Source organism: Musa acuminata, chromosome BXJ3-1 (genome assembly GCF_036884655.1).
Source record: "Musa acuminata AAA Group cultivar baxijiao chromosome BXJ3-1, Cavendish_Baxijiao_AAA, whole genome shotgun sequence".
In the NCBI taxonomy this organism is placed as follows: Eukaryota; Viridiplantae; Streptophyta; class Magnoliopsida; order Zingiberales; family Musaceae; genus Musa; species Musa acuminata.
Genome location: NC_088349.1, coordinates 19,681,508 through 19,699,559, shown reverse-complemented (window position 1 = coordinate 19,699,559; position 18,052 = coordinate 19,681,508). Strand labels below are relative to the sequence as shown.

General features: G+C 42.6%; 1 protein-coding gene across 3 annotated transcripts in view; it reads left to right on the top strand.

The window, feature by feature from the left end:
- The first annotated feature begins 152 nt into the window (after positions 1 to 152).
- LOC135629403 (uncharacterized) overlaps positions 153 to 18,052 on the top strand; it is a 41,200-nt gene continuing 23,300 nt past the window's right edge. The window contains exons 1-6 of one of the 3 annotated variants that reach the window (XM_065136711.1): positions 153 to 872; positions 1,678 to 1,847; positions 3,233 to 3,359; positions 3,445 to 3,633; positions 3,757 to 3,855; positions 3,924 to 4,039. In XM_065136711.1, the coding sequence (XP_064992783.1) occupies positions 399 to 872; positions 1,678 to 1,847; positions 3,233 to 3,359; positions 3,445 to 3,633; positions 3,757 to 3,855; positions 3,924 to 4,039 (1,175 nt within the window). In that variant the 5' untranslated portion in view covers positions 153 to 398. Of the gene's footprint in view, positions 873 to 1,677; positions 1,848 to 3,232; positions 3,360 to 3,438; positions 3,634 to 3,756; positions 3,856 to 3,923; positions 4,040 to 18,052 lie in introns of all 3 variants that reach the window. The other 2 variants (XM_065136710.1, XM_065136712.1) reach the window with 2 other exon arrangements.

Sequence of the window (18,052 nt, the reverse complement as noted above, 5' to 3'; positions counted from 1 at the left end):
CCGAGGTATTTCAATTGGATCGGTACGGTGACATTCTTGATGTGGGATAATACCGTATGTCGTAACTTCAAGCCGTAACTATCTTCCCGTCGGTCCTATAAAATAAATAAATAATAAAAAATAATTATCTATGTTGGCGTAGCCAGTAGCAGCCATCGTGCCACATCTCTCGGCCCACGAGAACACGAGCTCGCAATCCCGACCCAACCCTAACGCCGGAGGAGATCGATCGATCGACCAAGTTAGGGTTCGGGTCCTTCGCTCTCTGCGGCGACGGAGCTTGCCAGATATATCAACCCCGTCTCTTCCTGTCTATTCGAAGCCAAACGTCCCTCGATCTTTTGGATTGACGTAAGGGTATTCCAGTTTTCGTAATTCAATCGGTCCGATAGAGTGCGATGGATTCGGAGGAGGATGATTTCGGGGACCTTTATGCCGGCCTCGATGACCAGGTGAACGCCGGGATCACTGCCATCGGTGAATCGCACTCGGCAAAGGAGTTCGATTCTACGAGCGAGGAGTGCTGCGCGGATGAACGAGCTGGTGAGGCGGGTGAGAGGCAGATGGGTTGTCATGCGGGCCGGGATTTGGATTTGGAGGCGGATGATAGTGAGAGTGAAGACGAACTCCACATAGTTTTGAACGAAGAGGACGGTTCTAACTTACCGACCTCAGAGAGATGTAACGGTGGGATGGGAGTAGCATGGTGTGAAGAAGAAGAGGATGAGGACGAGGATTTGGTGATTGTTACTGGCTCCGAACATCATCAGAATAATAGCCGGAAACACGGTGAACGGTTGTCCAATGTGGATGAGCTGAAGCAAAGAAGTGCAGAAAGAGTTGGTGTGCCAAAGGTTGTCTGTAATGGCTGGGTATGTCGATCTTAAATTGCTAGCATGATAATTTTGAGGTTTATTGTTTACGTTCAGGTGGTGTTCAGTATAGCTGCTGTTTTCCTGTTTTAGTCCAAGATGTTTTTCTGTTCCCTCATTTGTGATTCACTTCTGTTAAAAATTGAGAGAAAAAATTGACAATGAAAGTCTTTATGAGATTAAATCTTGTCCTAGTCTTCCAATAGATTAATTTTTTATCATCATTTGGATTATGACTTTGAGTCTCTGGCAACCCCCCAGACGAACAAGAAAGCCTGAAGGCGTTGGTCCCTTTATGATCTAATAACAGAAGGTCAAATTTCAAAGCAACCCTTATTCCTGATTTGCTCTCTTTAGGTGGCATATGGAATTCTAGGTCATTTAACTAACCATGAAATCTTCATATTTGTCTTAGCTTTCAAGTATCCCCCTTCTCTACTTCTATCCCTCCCTCCTCATAAGAGCTTATTATATATGTGATGACTGGTTCAGGTGGACTGTGGCCTAAGTTTTTCTTGAGATGACTCATGATGATTATTTGTTGTGTACATATGAGTCATATGTACTAAGGGAGTCATATGTACTAAGGGCAAGATTGTGCCTTGCCTCTTCTTGGCAAAATACACATGCTAAACTATAGGTTTCACTTTTCTTTTCTCTTATCTAATAATCTTTTTGTCGATTATCATTCTTTTGTTTAACTCTACATTAATAGTTTGGTATGTTCGTTTGCTAGTTTCCGAATCATCTTCACAAGTTTTATCCTCTACATATTTATGTTTGATTTTTTTTTTTCATTTCCTAGTGTGTTGGATCACATATGGGAGGATTTCATAATAAATTATTAACTTCATTGTCTGAGAGAGGTGAATGGGATCAGCTTATGGCATCATCCTCAGGGGTTTCTACGTCCTGCAATTCATGCATCTCTCCTGCAGCCCAAACTGGGTGTCATTTTTCTTTGCCTAGAAAAAGGTTTGTTTTGCATTTTGACTGCTGAGAGATATTTTAGGTACAACAATTATAATTATTCTACTTATGTGAGGTTGACTACATGGATTTTTTTTGACACTGAGCTGTGTAGGATAGTATCCGAAGCAAAGTAAAGGCAATCAAAGTTCTTTTTGTAATTTTTATTAAGTTTATATTTAGCTTCTTTTTATCTATCTTCACACCATTAGTCCTAATTGACTAATGTTGTTTAGCCAAGTGAACATGTCTCTCTTAAATTATTTTATCTTATTTTAATCTCTGCCTAAGATGGATCTTATGTTTGCATTTTGCAAATGTAAATAGTCTTTGTGAACAATTACTCCATTTATCCGTATCTGAGTACCTAATTGTTCATGATCAAAATATTTTTGTTTTATGATTATAACACACCATACGTTCACCTCAATATTTTCAATTCAGATGCATTGCTTAGTTTACCACAATATTTTCCTAACTGTACAGTTTCTTAATCCATAAACTTAAAGTATGGTTGGCTGTAAAACTATTTTATATAACTTTTCCTTAAAATTTAAGAGGCACGTGATGATGACAGAAAAATTTCAAATTTCAAATTTCAATACCCTTCTACTCTTTAATTGCCTTGTTATCACTCCTATGAGCAATGTTTTTATCAAATTTCTCCTTAAAAGTTTTACTTGGAAGAGTTTTATTTATCTATCTTAAGTATACCCTCAATTCTATTTAATGTTCTCTCTCATTACTAATATCGTATATTTTTAGACTTACTCCTACTTAATCTGAAACTCCTAATATTCTTATTTGTTTCCATAATTCAAGTTCAGAATTAATTCCAGCTAACTCCAGTTGGTCAGCAATATCATCAGCCATGCAGGTCCATCTTTAGTGTGAATAGGAAGTTTATCAATTACTAATGTGAAAATATAAGACTTAAAATCAATTCTTGGTGTAACACTTTAGTTATGGAAAGCTTTCTGCATGCTTCTTATAATCCAATTCTTTATATCATCAGTAACTACTAGATACTCTTTTCTTGTCTAAAATCAACTGTAACAAATATGTTGAAACTTTATCATAGTTTTGGAATCAATACAAGCTATATGCACATCTTCCTTCTTAATTGGTATGAAAAACATAGCACTTGAATTTTTGTTGTCTTACCAAGAAATGAGCAAGTGCTTTTTATTTAACCATATGATGATCACCGCCTGTTCTTTTTTAGACGCATCAGGCCCACTATGTGCAATTTTATCTACCATTTATATTCTATTGCATCTATAACTTTGTATTTGTTGGCATCCATGTTGGGCACAACGTGGCTCTTGTTTTTGTTTTCCTTGGTACATTTTATCATTTCTGACATGAAGATCTTGGTTGGCTTTCTTTAGGTCCATTTTTGACATTAATATTGAAGCATTTGAACAGAAACCCTGGAGGCAACAGGGTGTGGATATAACAGATTATTTTAATTTTGACCTTAATGAGGAGAGTTGGAAAACCTACTGTCAGAACTTGGTACTTCTTGTCATTGTTGTGTTTTTTTTTGTTTTTACACTGCCTATCTATGTCAGTATAATCGAAACCATATTTTCAGGACCAGATCAGGCAGCAAGCTAAAATGTCTACCCAATTTTCTGTTGATGAATCATCAAGGTTGAGTCAGGTACTTAAACTTGAGCAAAGGCCATCTACAGTTAATGATGCAAGTGACTCTGTTCAATTTGTAAATGGAGAAAGAGTTCCTTACGCCATGGACAATCTTGACAAGGGATTAACAAGGCTTGAGATGGTCTGTTGAAACTGAACTTCTGTTTCCATTTTGGTTCATTTTCATTTGATAGTTTACTCAATCATGCACTTATTGCATCTTTGTACTGTTTTGCATGTTCTAATTACATTTATATGCTTGCAGAGTAAAGGTAGAGCAATTCAGGTTGAACATGGTATTGGTGAACGCATTCCATCAATGGATACAAGGCGACCGAGACATAGGGACTCTGTGGTTATTCAAGTATGTTCTTGATTCTGTTGTTTAGCATGTTAAATCAAAATCTAACTTTGTTACTTTTTGTGGCTTAGGTGACCATGGAGGAATCTATAGAGGATGGGTTAGCAGAAGAATCAAGAAATTCAGAAAAGCAAGATAGAGTTTACTTGGAACCAAAACCAATATATGATAATGGGTATACTAATGGGTAATTTTTCTAAACTTTTATATTTTGAGTTTCGTCAATTGTACATAGGAAATTAATGGTTTTTTTGTAAGTTCTCTCATGATGCTGGTCTTTTGATTCTTATGAATTACTAAACATAAAAGGATGGGAGAAGAATCATTCCCTACAATATGAAAAAGGACTGAAGTATTCAGATGGAAATTATCATGATAAATATAGTTAACTAAATTAGATTCTAGAAAGTTGATGCCTTTCTGATTCATCTCCTTGGTGCCTCATTTTTTATGGGCATCATATCTTCTTGTTCTATAGTGTTTGGAACAGTGATTTCAATAGGCACTCGAGCGCTCGCCTAGCCTAGGTGCTTAGGCGAGGCAAGGCGAGGCCTGAGGGCCTTGCTTCATTTTCAGGCGGCGCGCTTTAAAGAGGCGTCGCCTGGGTGCTCGCCCGAGCCCAGGCGTAACTAAAGCACCGATATTAGCCTTCCTCTTGCGACTTCCCAACCCTAACCCTGCTCGTCGTTGCCGCTAGCTTGCTGCTACCGTTGTCTTTGCTGCTGCCACTGTCGTCGCTCCTGCTCCCACTCCCGTTGCTTGCCGCTCTCGCTCCCGTTGCTCGCTGCTACCGCTGCTGCTATCGCCGCTCCCGCTTCTGCGGCTCGCTGCTACCGTTGCTGCTGCTCGCTGCTACTGCTGCCGTTGTCGTCGCTCTCGCTCCTGCTGTTCGCTGCTACCGTTGCCGTTGCTCGTTGCTACCACTGCCGCTGCTCGTTGCTACCGTTGCCACTATCGCCACTCGCCACTCCCGCTCTCGCTGTCGCTGTCGCTACTTGCCGCTATCGCTGTTGTTGCCGCTGCCACTATCGCCGCTCGTCGCTCCCGCTGTCGCTGCTCGCTGCTATCGCTGCCGCTGCCGCTGCCACCGTTGTCGCTCGTTGCTCCCGCTTCCGCTGTCGCTTCTCGCTGTTACCGCTACCGCTACCACTGTTGTCGCTTGCCTCTCCCGCTCCCACTCTCGCTCCCGCTGCCGTTGCTCGCTGCTACCTCTTCTCACATCGACTCGATAGTATACTGTTAACAGTATATTAACAGTATACTGTTAACTGTATATTAGTAATAATATTTTTTTATTTATTAGATTAATAATATATTATTTTGATTTTAATACTCCTGATTTCTATTTATTTGAAATTATTGTTATTGTTTTGAATTTTGAGATTCTTTGTTAATGTGATATTGTGATTTTGTAAGATTTTTTTAATTTAATATCATATTTTTATTTAAATAATTATATTTATTAATTATATTATATATTTTTATATTTTAGCACCTCGTTTCACTCGGGTGAGCGCCTAGCGCCTCGAGCATTTTTGGACCTTGACGTCTTTTGACGCCTAACGCTTTTTAAATCACTGGTTTGGAATGAGTACATATATTAGTGTTTTAAAATGCTATGACTAGGGTATGTGTTGAAATGAAAAGTGATAGGTGTAATTGTAATTTACCAGACGATGTGATAAAACCAACTCGAATAAATGTTAGCAAACCAATCAAATAATAGTAACCAACCAAGATCTTTTGATCTTTGTTAAGTCTCAGATTGAGTTTTAGAAGGGTGGCTATATTCTCAAATTTGGCTCATTGGAGCATGCATCTTTGCTTTTGTTCTTCCTCTTTCTTTTAAGCAATTTCAGTAAAAACTTCAACAACTACAGAATGCATGCTTTAAAAATATTATGTTTGGGACATATGAAATTGTTGCTCAGATGTTAAGTAATTATCTTTTAGTTCTAATATTTGATGTCAAGATCTGGAAATATCCTTTAAGTAGCTCTTACCAATCATGTGTTTCTTGTATTATCATAATTTTCTTTAACCATGCTTTTCTATCACGCGTCACTATTCAAATAATGAAATTTAAACTTTTCTTGTATTCTGTACCATTTGTTTCATATTCCAGAATATCTCCTTATGTTATTATTTATGCTCCTCTAAATATATATTTTTATATTAAGATGTCTATGGCTGCATAATATATGTTACATATTTTTAATGAATTTATGTTGGCCTTTGGATTTGTAAAGTGATGAAAGAATGAGGGAAAGAGTTTATTGACTCTACTTTGTTAGGTTTGGTTGTAGAATTCATATTTTTTCTCAAAGGAAAATGATAGGTTGAAGACCTATATTTTTTATAATATAATGAAATATGGATGCAATTGAAACATCGCTAAAATTCATCAGAAATGCTATGAAAATAGAGTAGTCTTTCCTAAAACTTAATATGATTCAGTAATTAAGGTACTCAAACTAGATTCAATTCAACTTTGATGGAACTAATTTTCGATCTCTCATATGGTTTTGAGCCTTCTTTCCATTGCTTTGGTTTCCAATAGTTGTTTCTCAATCAACTTGTCATCAGTTATTGTGCCTCATTAGCTTTATTCATTGTAAATTGAATTTAGAATAAAGGCATTACCACTATGAACTTATGTATACTAATTTCTATAAGATAGTTTTGTAGGGAAATCAATGGGCGACATCACATATGCAGCGGAAAAACATAAAAACAAAAATCCCAAATTTCCCAAAAGGTGTTTATCGTTGTATGAAGATTGGTGTGCAAAAACTCGTGAAACTGAAAACCACGTGTGAGATAGTTGTGTTACCTAGGGAGATCGTATATCCGTGAATTCCTACAGATCTATGAGAGAGGATAAAAGGAGGTCAAGCATCCTCATTTTTAGCGGTGAAAGAGAATTTTCAGTAGGAGATTGGGTTTATCTTTGCCTACAACCATACAAGCAACTCTCTATCAACACTCGAGCCTCCATGAAGCTATCCCCACGTTTTTATGGGCCCTATCAGATCACAGAGCGTATTGGAGCATTGGCGTACAGACTTAAATTACCTGAGGATGCCAAAATTCACCCTGTCTTCCACGTATCATGCCTAAAGCCCAAGTTGGGAGAACACGAGTCACCTCAGATCTAATTGCCCAACACAACTGAGGATGAAGTTATTCAAGCCCAACCACAAGCCATCCTCGATCGCAGGATCGTGATGCGTCGCCGACATCCCTCTACTGAAGTACTAGTGCATTGGAATAATCTACCACTTGAAGACACCACATTGTCACGGACAAACTTCGAAACAGGGTGTTTGATGTAATGCTTATGTATGTCTGTGTCTTTTGGCATATTCATGCCTTGTACAACATGTAGAGGGGCGGCCGAAGGCATAATAGTCCCATTTTAGTTGGGTTGGTGGCCTCTTTAGGCTTGTAAATAAAGGTTGTGTCATGTGGACACGTGCGAGAGCTTTTCGGTCTGTAATGGACCATTTTACCCTTTGTTGTGCCACTGTTCAGAGCTTGTAAAGTCTGTTTGTAATTTGCATTGTCTATGAAGTGTTTTTCGGAGATGTTTGCTTGTGGATCCCGATTGAGGCGTTCTCTCTAACCCGTTCTCTCTTTTGTTGGTCCTAAGGGACAATGGGAGGCTTCGGGGAGGCTGACCTTTGCGGACGGACACGCAAGGGTGCCGCACGACTTAGGCAAATCCAGCTAAGTCCGTGTCATATGGTATCAGAGCGGGACAAGCACTCATAGAAACACTTGACATGCAAACGTGGGGGACCTAGCGGGGCTGCGTTGAGGGCAGTCAGCACACGCGCGACCGTTTGAGGGAAAACGGGCATGGAGATGTAGGGAAAAGAGTCGCTCAGAGGAGCGGGCATCTGAGATTGGCATTCAGAGGAATGGCCAACCCTTCGTGCAAGAGGCACCACGAGAACAGGCAAGCTTGGAAGGATTTGGAGCGCACAAAGGTTGGGATGGCTGAGTTTGAGCTACGGCTCAACGTTGACAACTATACTTGATGGTGCTCTAGGCAAGCGAGGCGCTTGGCAAGAATGAGACCATGCAAGGTGGAATGAGTTGCTCAACGACCAAAAGAGTTATGCAAAGCTCACAGAGGTGAGGGGAATTGCTAATTCGAAGAATTTGGTACTCATGCATGGGCTTGTATGTGGACGACGGAATGTTCGTGGCCATCCCAAGGCGACCGAAACTCGGCGCCATGGAGCATTGAAACTTTCTCTTCGGCATGTGAAGGATACGTCCGTCGGAGGCTAAAGTGTGCAACGAGTTCAGCATGTTGCTAGGCCTTGAGGGGTGCAGCGGGGGCTGTATTGACATGGAGTCGCAATCTAGCAAGTGCGTTTGCAGGAGGCAGAATAGTGCACAGTTTGTTCAGCAGATCGGAGTAGTCCAAGGGGATGGTGGTCTCCGAAACGAAGAGAGATGTTGCTCCAACGGGATAGTTATCCAGGAGGGATAAGTCCCGGCTCTCCAGAGGGAGAATCATGTGAGACGGACCTCACATGTTGAGGAGGAGTACCTCAACAAACAACAACTCCACGAAGCTCGATGGACTGAGCAAGCGGCGAGGAGTTGTCGCATGATCTCGCTCGAGAGAATGCATTGGTGGATGCATTGCGAGATCAAGTGGGGGAGCGACCTAAAGCAACTTAAATGAAGGCACACTTGGAGTCGATGTGGAGATCGGACTCAAGGGAGGGTTGACCCGTGGAATGGTGGGCACGAGGGCCACCATCGACTCAATGCAAAAACGAGGAGCGGAGCAACTTGGGTGTAACTTGGCGAAGTATCCAAGCCGCATGAAGGGAGCCAGCATAGAAGTTGGAACGTGGAGCAGAGTCACAGTGCTTTCCTTAGACAGAGGTCAAGGACATGAACTCTTGCAGAGGCAATAGTAGGATCATGTTGTTCCATGGGTCCTTCATTCTGACGGAGCGGACTCATCTTGCATGGTGCCAAAGACGAAGGGAGCTTCGGGGCACATGCACCTTATCTCGAAGAAGCATTTGATGGAGGAACTAAGGCGACTCAATTTGCGGAGGCGAAGTTGGGTTCAGAAGGCCTCAGCACGGGGCAAGAGGACATAGAGGCGGGTACTCTTGAAGAATATGCCACAGTGTTGCCATTCGAGTTGCTATGAAGGAAGCGATGCGCAGCGGAGATTGTGCTGGTAGGGGCAGAGGCGCAGGATCCAGACAATGGTGCACAAATTACAGTGAAGTCGGTGGACTTCGGGAGCTACTAGGCGACGGACTGTCCTAGAGCGGTGCTTCATTTAGGTGTGACCCAAGAGTGGGTGGATGAAGGTCGATTGCCAAATGAGCGAACAAAATCGAAGGTGGAGGAGACCCTGCGATGTATTGGCAGAGGCCACACATGGAGGGTTCACAATTCGAGTTTATTCCACAAGGATCAGAATGCAATGGAGATGTCACCAGGAGGCGACATGGTGCAGCGGATCGTGGTGGAACAGTTCGTGGCAATGCGACACACACGACATAGTCCCGGGAGGGACTAGATCATATGGAGGTATGATCGGGAGCTACTGGGAGCTCCACTTCGGTGAACAACACGACGACAAGAAGGGCTATGGATTCAAGGAGTGAAGGCCATGGTACCGCAGAGGCGGGTCTTCCGTGCGTGCATCGAATTTTGCTTCGGATGAAAGCCTTGGTCATCAGCATATGGGGGCTGGGTTCCACCAAGGGAGAAGTTCGAATGCAAGTACCAGTGAGTTCCATGGGAGGAACTTGATCATGCAGAGGTATGATCGAAGCAGCTGGAGAGTTGGACTGCTCCAGAGCTCATATTCGCTTAAGGGAGCCCGACAAGTTAGGGGACAAGGTCTAGTAAGCGAACGTTGCTACCAAGGAAGCTAAGAAGAACAGAATCGGTGTAAACCCTACAATGTGATGGCAGAGGCCATGCATGGGAGTTGCAGTCTGTCTTTCCATCGACCAAACAGACTGCTTGGAGAACACAGAGGTGTTGAAGCAAGAGGTCGAAAGGGGCGAGGAAGCGACGACGAGTCCAGAGGGACTTAGCTACCCAAAATCAAGCATCAGTCAGAATGGAGGTGGACTCAGAGGAGTGCCACGGAGACATATCTACTGATCGTGAAGAAAAGGGATACAGATGCGAGGAGACGGATAGTAGGGCCATGGGCATGGCAGCGCCATGGTACCGCAGAGGCAGGACTTCCGTGAAAGTCATTGATCCCTTGCTCTCACGGAGGGAGAGCGCTTGGTCGTGAAAGGGGACGAGGAGGTGGAGCATGCAGAGGCAATCTCCAAGTACCGAGACAAGGCTGAAGGGCAGAGGCCAAGAAACTTCGTAAGACTGGTGTCAACAAGTTTCTCATCAAGATAGCCGTAAGTGAAGGACTTCGGGTCATGCAAGAGTGCACGACCAAGGAAGGCAGTACGCGGTGCTGTACCTTTGCTACTCAGTGGAGTAGGCGGCAGGGTTGATGGAGAAGACGGTACAATCCCAGAGGCGACCTCATCTATCAGAGAATTACTCCAAGTTGGGGTGAAAACTTCCTGCATTCCAGAAGTTCAATGGCATTGAGAAGGTGAATCACAGTAGCTAACTCAACGCAAGGAGTGCAAACACTTCAAGTACTTCAGAAGTGTGAGCAAAGAGCAGGCGAAGGCCAGTAACCAGCTCGATGCATGAAGTACAACCTCGAGGAGGCGGGCGAAGTCAAGTAATCTTTGCCTTCTCAACTCTTAAGAGAATGGGCGAAACCGAGTACCCCAGTTCTCTTATTTATCCAGCAGAGGAGCTCTGTACAAGTTCAAAGACCCTTCGAGGATAATGGAAGATAATAGTTGTCAAATCCTCACCAACGGTGATCAGTGCTACTGAGAGTAGATTGTCCGCTTCATTTCCCAACGAAATGCCAATCGAAAGCGGAAGTGATGCGAACCTACTTGGATGTGACAACTAACTGAAAGAAGAGTCAATGAGCAGATTTTGTGGAGGAAGGACCCAAAACTTCAGAAGTTTGTGAGGCGATGCTCGTTAAAGCTCCAACAAGCATCCACCCAGTTCAAGCAGCATGTGGAAATTTTGAGAAACTGGCGCAGTAAGAATGGTCTTTTCCTTCATTTGGTGGATCCGCAGGAATCAACGAGGATCAACACAACTCAGCCAACCCCACACCAGAGTCAGAGTCATTGGCGAGTTGAAGCAGCATGGCGGATCAAAGGTTCGACTACTCAAAAACAGCAGCGGAGAGCAGCTGGGAGCCAGATGGCGCATTGCAGCTGGAGCAGAAGATTGAAGACTCAGCAAAGGCGAAGAGTTGCAGTGTTCACAAAGGCTTCGACGAGGACGTCGAAGGGATAAGTGGGGGAGAATGTCACGGACAAACTTCGAAACAGGGTGTTTGATGTAATGCTTATGCATGTCCGTGTCTTTTGGCATATTCATGCCTTGTACAACATGTAGAGGGGCGGCCGAAGGCATAATAGTCTCATTTTAGTTGGGTTGGTGGTCTCTTTAGGCTTGTAAATAATGGTTGTGTCATGTGGACACGTGCGAGAGCTTTTCGGTCTGTAATGGACCATTTTACCCTTTGTTGTGCCACTATTCAGAGCTTGTAAAGTCTGTTTGTAATTTGCATTGTCTATGAAGTGTTTTTCGGAGATGTTTGCTTGTGGATCCCGATTGAGGCGTTCTCTCTAACCCGTTCTCTCTTTTGTTGGTCCTAAGGGACAATGGGAGGCTTCGGGGAGGCTGACCTTTGCGGACGGACACGCAAGGGTGCCGCACGACTTAGGCAAATCCAGCTAAGTCCGTGTCAACATGGGAACCATATGAGGAGCTGAAGACCCGGTTCCCTGGGTTCATGGAATCTCAGCCTTGAGGACAAGGCTGATTTGAAGAGGGCGGGTCTGTTAGGACTCTAGCTAGGAGAGTCCTAATTGAGAGGGACATTCTGTTAGGACTCTAGCTAGGAGAGTCCTAATCGAGAGGGAGAGTCCTAATTGAGAGGGACATTCTGTTAGGACTCTAGCTAGGAGAGTCCTAATTGAGAGGGACATTCATGTAGGAGGTTTTTTCTTAGAGAAGAATTAGGAGTTGTAAGGGAATAGGAGTCTTGAGTAGGAGTCCTATTAGGAGTTAGGGTTTAGAAGCCCTATAAATAGCCATGTATTCCTTCTCTTTTGATAAGCAATAGATGAATCTTTTCTGCCGCCTTTGAGCAGCAACTTGGAGGGAGGAACCCCTATAGAGTTCCAAGGAGGCCGATCCCCTAAAGAGATCAACCCCAAGTTTAGAATCTGCAAGGGTTCTAACACCTTCTCGTAGGTCTGAGTATCAATATCCTCAACATCCTCTCCGATGATATATTCCACATATCTCTCAGGAGGATGGGGTACTCTACCGAACCTACGTAAAGTTGGAACTTGTGTGCTAGGTAACTGAACAGACTCTGGTTGTGGAATGATGTTTGAGCTAGGTTCTCCAACCTTACTCAACTCTATCGCACTCTCATTATCTCCACTAAGAATGTGTTCTTTCTCAAGGAACATTGCTCTCTTGATTGTAAAGATCTTTTGGTCCTCGAGGTGATAGAAATAATACCCACAAGTTTCTTTGGGGTATCCCATGAACTTGCACTGCTCCATCCTGGATTCCAACTTATCGGGGTTGTGTCTTTTATCGTGAGCAAGGCAGCCCCAAATCTTAATAACCTTAATATCCAGTTTTTTCCTTTTTCATATCTCATATGGAGTAAAAACTATCGACTTAGTTGGAATTCTGTTCAAAAGGTAAGCTGCGGTCTGTAGGGTGTATCTCCTGAATGAGATGGGTAGGTCGGCGAAACTCATCATGGATTGCACCATGTCTAACAGTGTGTGATTCCTCCTCTCGGATATACCATTGAGCTAATGTGTATAAGGAGGTGTCCATTGGGACAAAATCTCATGGTCCTTGAGAAACTGGGTGAACTCTGTACTCAAGTACTCACCTTCTCGATCTAATCACAGAGTCTTGATACTTTTTCTAGTCTAGTTCTCCACTTCATTCTTATACTCCCTAAATTTTTCAAAGGCCTCGGACTTGTACTTCATCAAGTACACATGTCCACACCTTTAGAAATCGTCAATAAAAGTAATGAAGTAGGAGTAACCACCTATGACATGAGTTGACATGGGACCATATACATCATTCTGTATGAGTTCCAACAACTCAGTGACTCTCTCTCTAGTTCCACTAAATGGAGAATTGGTCAGTTTTTCGTGAAGGCAAGGCTTACAAGTTGTATATGACTCATAGTCGAATGGATATATGTATCAATCCTTAAGTAACTTTTGAATTCTTCCCTCATTGATATGATCGAGCCTACAATGCTACAAGTATGCATTGTTCACGTTATCTCGTTTCCTCGTAGATTCACATTTATGATATGTGGAGCAATGTCTAGCATTAACAAACCATTATGCAATGTTCCTTTCGTGATGATCTTATCATCTAATAATATTGAACAACTATTGTTCTTAAAAACTAATTTATATCCATCGACTGTCGAACATGAAATGAAAATAATGTTTTTGATAATAGAAGGAACAAAATAGCATGCATCCAATGCAATAATAGCTCCACCAAGCAGATGTAGGGTGACCTTGCCAACGGTTACTGTAGTAACTTTTGTTCCATTGCCCATCTTGAGATCCATCTCGTCTCTCACCAATCTCCTAGGTCTTGCCAGAACCTACAATGAATTGCTGATGTGACAAGCACTATCGGTATTCAATACCCATGAGTTATCATAAGAGTTTGACAAATGGAGACTTGATCATGAATGTACCTGAAGTTTTTACAAGCTTTTGTTTCATCTTTTCTGCAAGGTACTCTTTGCAGTTCCTCTTCTAGTGCCCATATTTGCCGTAGTGGAAGCACTGGCTTTTGTCCTTTACGGGGTCCTTCTTAGCAACCTTTGCTTTACTCGATCTGCCCTTGCCTTTGCTCTTCTTAAGGGACTTTTTTGCCTTCCTTTTCTTTCTGGTCTTACCAGCATAGAGAACTGGCTTCTCCTTCTTGATATTGTTCTCTACCTCCCTCAACATATTGAGGAGTTCAGGGAGAGTCACCTCAAGCTTGTTCATATTAAAATTCATTATGAATCGAGAAAAGGAATTTGGTAGGGACTGAAGCACAAGGTTCACACATAGGTCATCCTATAGGACCATTCCTAGACCTGTGAGTTTCTTTATCCACTGAATCATCTTTAGGACATGGTTCTGAACCGGTGTCCTCTCAATCACCCTAGCACGAAAGAGACTCTTGAATATCTCATATAGCTGAGTCCTTCCCTGTTCCTCAAACAATTTGCGGAGATGCAGGAGAGTGGATCTGACATCCATTTTTTCATGTTGTCTTTGTAACTCAGGAGTCATGGAGCCCAACATGTAACACTAAGCAAGAGTGGAGTCATCTATATACTTCACGTAACGAGCGATCTCATCCTCGCTTACCCCTTCCTCGGGTGTAGGAATCATTGTATCAAGGACGTACGCGATTTTCTCCGTCGGGAGAACAATTCTTAAGTTGTAGAGTCAATCCGTATAATTTGGACCAGTGAGGCGGTTGACATCAAGTATGCCACGTAAGAGATTTGAAAGCGACATATTTATAAAAATAAAGATGCAGTAGAGATAACGTATAGATTTTGTAAAAATAAACAATTAAGATAAGGACTTTTATCTTAATCTACTCCCATTATTTTCTCGTGAAACACACAACTCCCTTCGGTATGTGAATCGGAGACTCCCGTCATATCCCTAGTGGGGATTGGGATCCAATCAGCGTCTTAACGTAACCTCGAGGGACTCAAACAATCATGCTATGCCCGTAAAGGTAGGCAAGTCTTGCCCATCACAACGCCTTGTGATTTTTGTCCTGTTCGACCTCCGAACCACCATGGCCTCGAGGTACTCAACCAACCATGATGTTTGGTTAAGTCATCACCATCGTTATAAGATGAGTCTGATTCGATGATATGCCCTCGAGGGACTCGACTAAGCATACCATGTCCTCAGGTCATCGGTGACATCTCTATGTCGTAGGCAAGATATCGAATCGCGATATAGGTGAGCCTCGAGGGACTTGGCCAACTCAACCTACGTCGGGAATTGATTTTTACCTATAACGATGGAAGGCCACGTGAGTCAATCTAATTCCTTTACGTTTATCGACTTAATATTATCGAGAGAGGAGATTTTGATTCGGTCTCTTATAATGTGTCACACATATTTAATATATATCTACATCGCTTGCAAATATATATACATATCTACTAGGTGTATAAGTAATTACACATCACATGAGCAATCACACCAGATGATCATGGACCACAACCTAATGTGATCAGGCCCGAGCCAGTGGGCCCAATCACTCACATCACGATCTATGTATGCATCGGTGCATCTCCATGCCTTGTGATCGTCTATCTCGTCCTCATCGGTTCCGTCGGTATCTCGACGCATCTCTATGCGTCGCGATTGTCCGTCTTGGCGTCGTGGGTCCCGCTATCGCTTCCATGCTCCCGTTGCACCTGATCATCCGTCCGCGTACCGGTTTACTGTCAAACCGGTACGTACCGCCCGTACTGGGCGGTATCATTTGAAACTGTATACCTTGATTCACAAGCACGTAGGACCGATAATAAACGAGAAAAATAGACTTGTAGGCCTCAATAATAATAATAATAATAATGATCACATCACACACATACATCACACGGTCCATGATCATCTGTCTACATCATACATCACATGTACATATCAATATATAGGACTATTAGATAAATAATAATAGTTAATTAAACCTTTTAATAACTAATATTTTTTCTGAAATTTAGGACATATAGGGAATTTTTTGAATTGTGAAGGGTCTTTAGGTAATTTGGACCAAAAGGATAGACCTTAAAATTTTTGAAATTCTTAGGGGGAAAATTGTTATTTTCTCCCAAAAAGCCCTAATCCCCTTACCTGCTTTGCTGCATTGTGGCCGTCGCCACTCTACCAGTGGCCGCCCTTGCCCCGCAGGTGGTGTTGCCCCCTCGGGCGTTTCTGCTCGCGAGCGATGGGCGTAGGTGGCTCACCCGCTTGCGGCGCCCCCTTTGCGGGCTAGCCCTTCTGCGGGCAGGTGCCCGTAGGCGTCGCTTGTGCGACTGCCTGCCTGCGGCCCGTAAGTTGTCGGACAAGGCTACAAGCAGCCATTAGCCAACCTATGAGGGCAACAATAGTTGCTGCCCTCTCTTGCCTTTTGCGTCAATAATTTTGACATCAAAAGCCTTTTTAAAACATAACACAAGCAGTTCAAAAGCAATCTTTCGCATGAACAACCTGGTTCTGATATTACTGTCGGGAAATCTAGGGGCGGCATCACATGCACAACAAAAGAACATAAAAATAAAAATCCTAAATTTCCCAAAAGGTGTTCATCGTTGTGCGAAGATTGGTATGTAAAAACTCATAAAACTGAAAACTACGTGTGAGATAGTTGTGTTGACGCAAAATCTCCACACCTGTTGGTTGAGAAGAAGGGGAGAGGAGAATAGGAGGTGGCAACCAAGAAGCCTAGCCTATTGCCCTTTGGTTCTCTCCTATTTACAGAGGCTCCCTGTTAACTTAACCTTGATGGATCCTGCCCTATTAGGTATTGAATCTCTATCTAATTGCCGAAGCCTCATAGATTAGTGGGTCTCTACCCAATAATATTTTATTAGATTTCATCTATAAGATCCAATAATTCAAGAGCTTAATGGATATCCAATAAGATAGAGGCTCTGACGGATATCTTATATTCGAACCTCTACTCGTCGCAACACTTATCATATGTGTGTGACCCTTTAGGCTCAATATATAGTTGGCTGTGAGTCATATCTGTTATAATTCATTTTAGCTCAGTGAATTATTATCTCCATAATAATTCACTCGACTCATTGACTACGGACGTACTAGACCACTACGCCGCAGTCCCTAGACGATACGGGGAAATTTAATCCTTTGGACTTATCTATCCTCAATTACCGTATACCTATAGTTCCTCATCCATCTAATATCCTAGAGACTATATGCCGAGCATGGTGCTGTTAGGCCCATACGGTTTCTCCTCAAATCTCGCTCTAATCGGATTTTTCCTGAGAACTCTATCTCCCTCAATTCGAATGAGCCAAGGATTTATCTAAGCAAGAACACATGAGATATTCCTCTCATGATATCGAGAGCGGATGATCCTCTATTGACACTCAATAGCCTTTGTAAGATTGACTGTTACTCCCGATAATCGGTTATGCTAGATCTGAAACTTCCAAACCTATAAGTTCGGTATCAAAGAGTGGAGTACTCATATAGGACATTCTTGGTGTCTCAAGTCTAAGTATCAGGTACACCATTGGGACGACGGAATCACTATTTGATAATGAGGTATCAACTATCTAGCATTCTGTGAGTGGATCAATCAGTGAACTCATTCTTCAATGAGCACCTGCACTATAGCCTTAGTGTCCCCACACGAGCAGCTGTGAAACCAGCCACCTCCATCATATAGACGGGTATACAACACACCAGTCTGTTCGGTTATCTCGATGTCCTTCTCGAGTAACCTATGACTATGATTATTTAGGGTCTATGTTTAAAGGTGAATTGGTCTCATTATCGTGATTTAATCACGATCTGATTTTCATTGCACAGATCTATGGACATCACAATATATTGATGCATCAAGCAATATAAAATGAGAAAATGTCATAATAAGCAAAAAGACTGCGTGTCATATCACACGTGCCATCACTCACATGATTGGCTTGCAGGGCACCTATGACTAGCAAGTTTAACTAAGAATCCTTTTCGCCTAGGCTTACAGCTTTTGCTCTAAGCCATGGGTTTAAGTCCACCATCTACCTCTTTTCTTCTCTTGATATGAAAATGCCTTTTAATCCTTTCAAGTTCTAATATTACCTACTTTGGTTGCTTGGAACATCTCATTTAGAGGGTAGGGAATTTACAATCACTCTTTTTTATCATAAGAAGGGAACCTCTCCAACAATCTAATTTCTTGTTTCTAGACCATTCTTCTTAGGTTGATTTGAGGAGGGTGGAATATTCTTGTATTCAAAGGGTAGCAAGCTTAACAT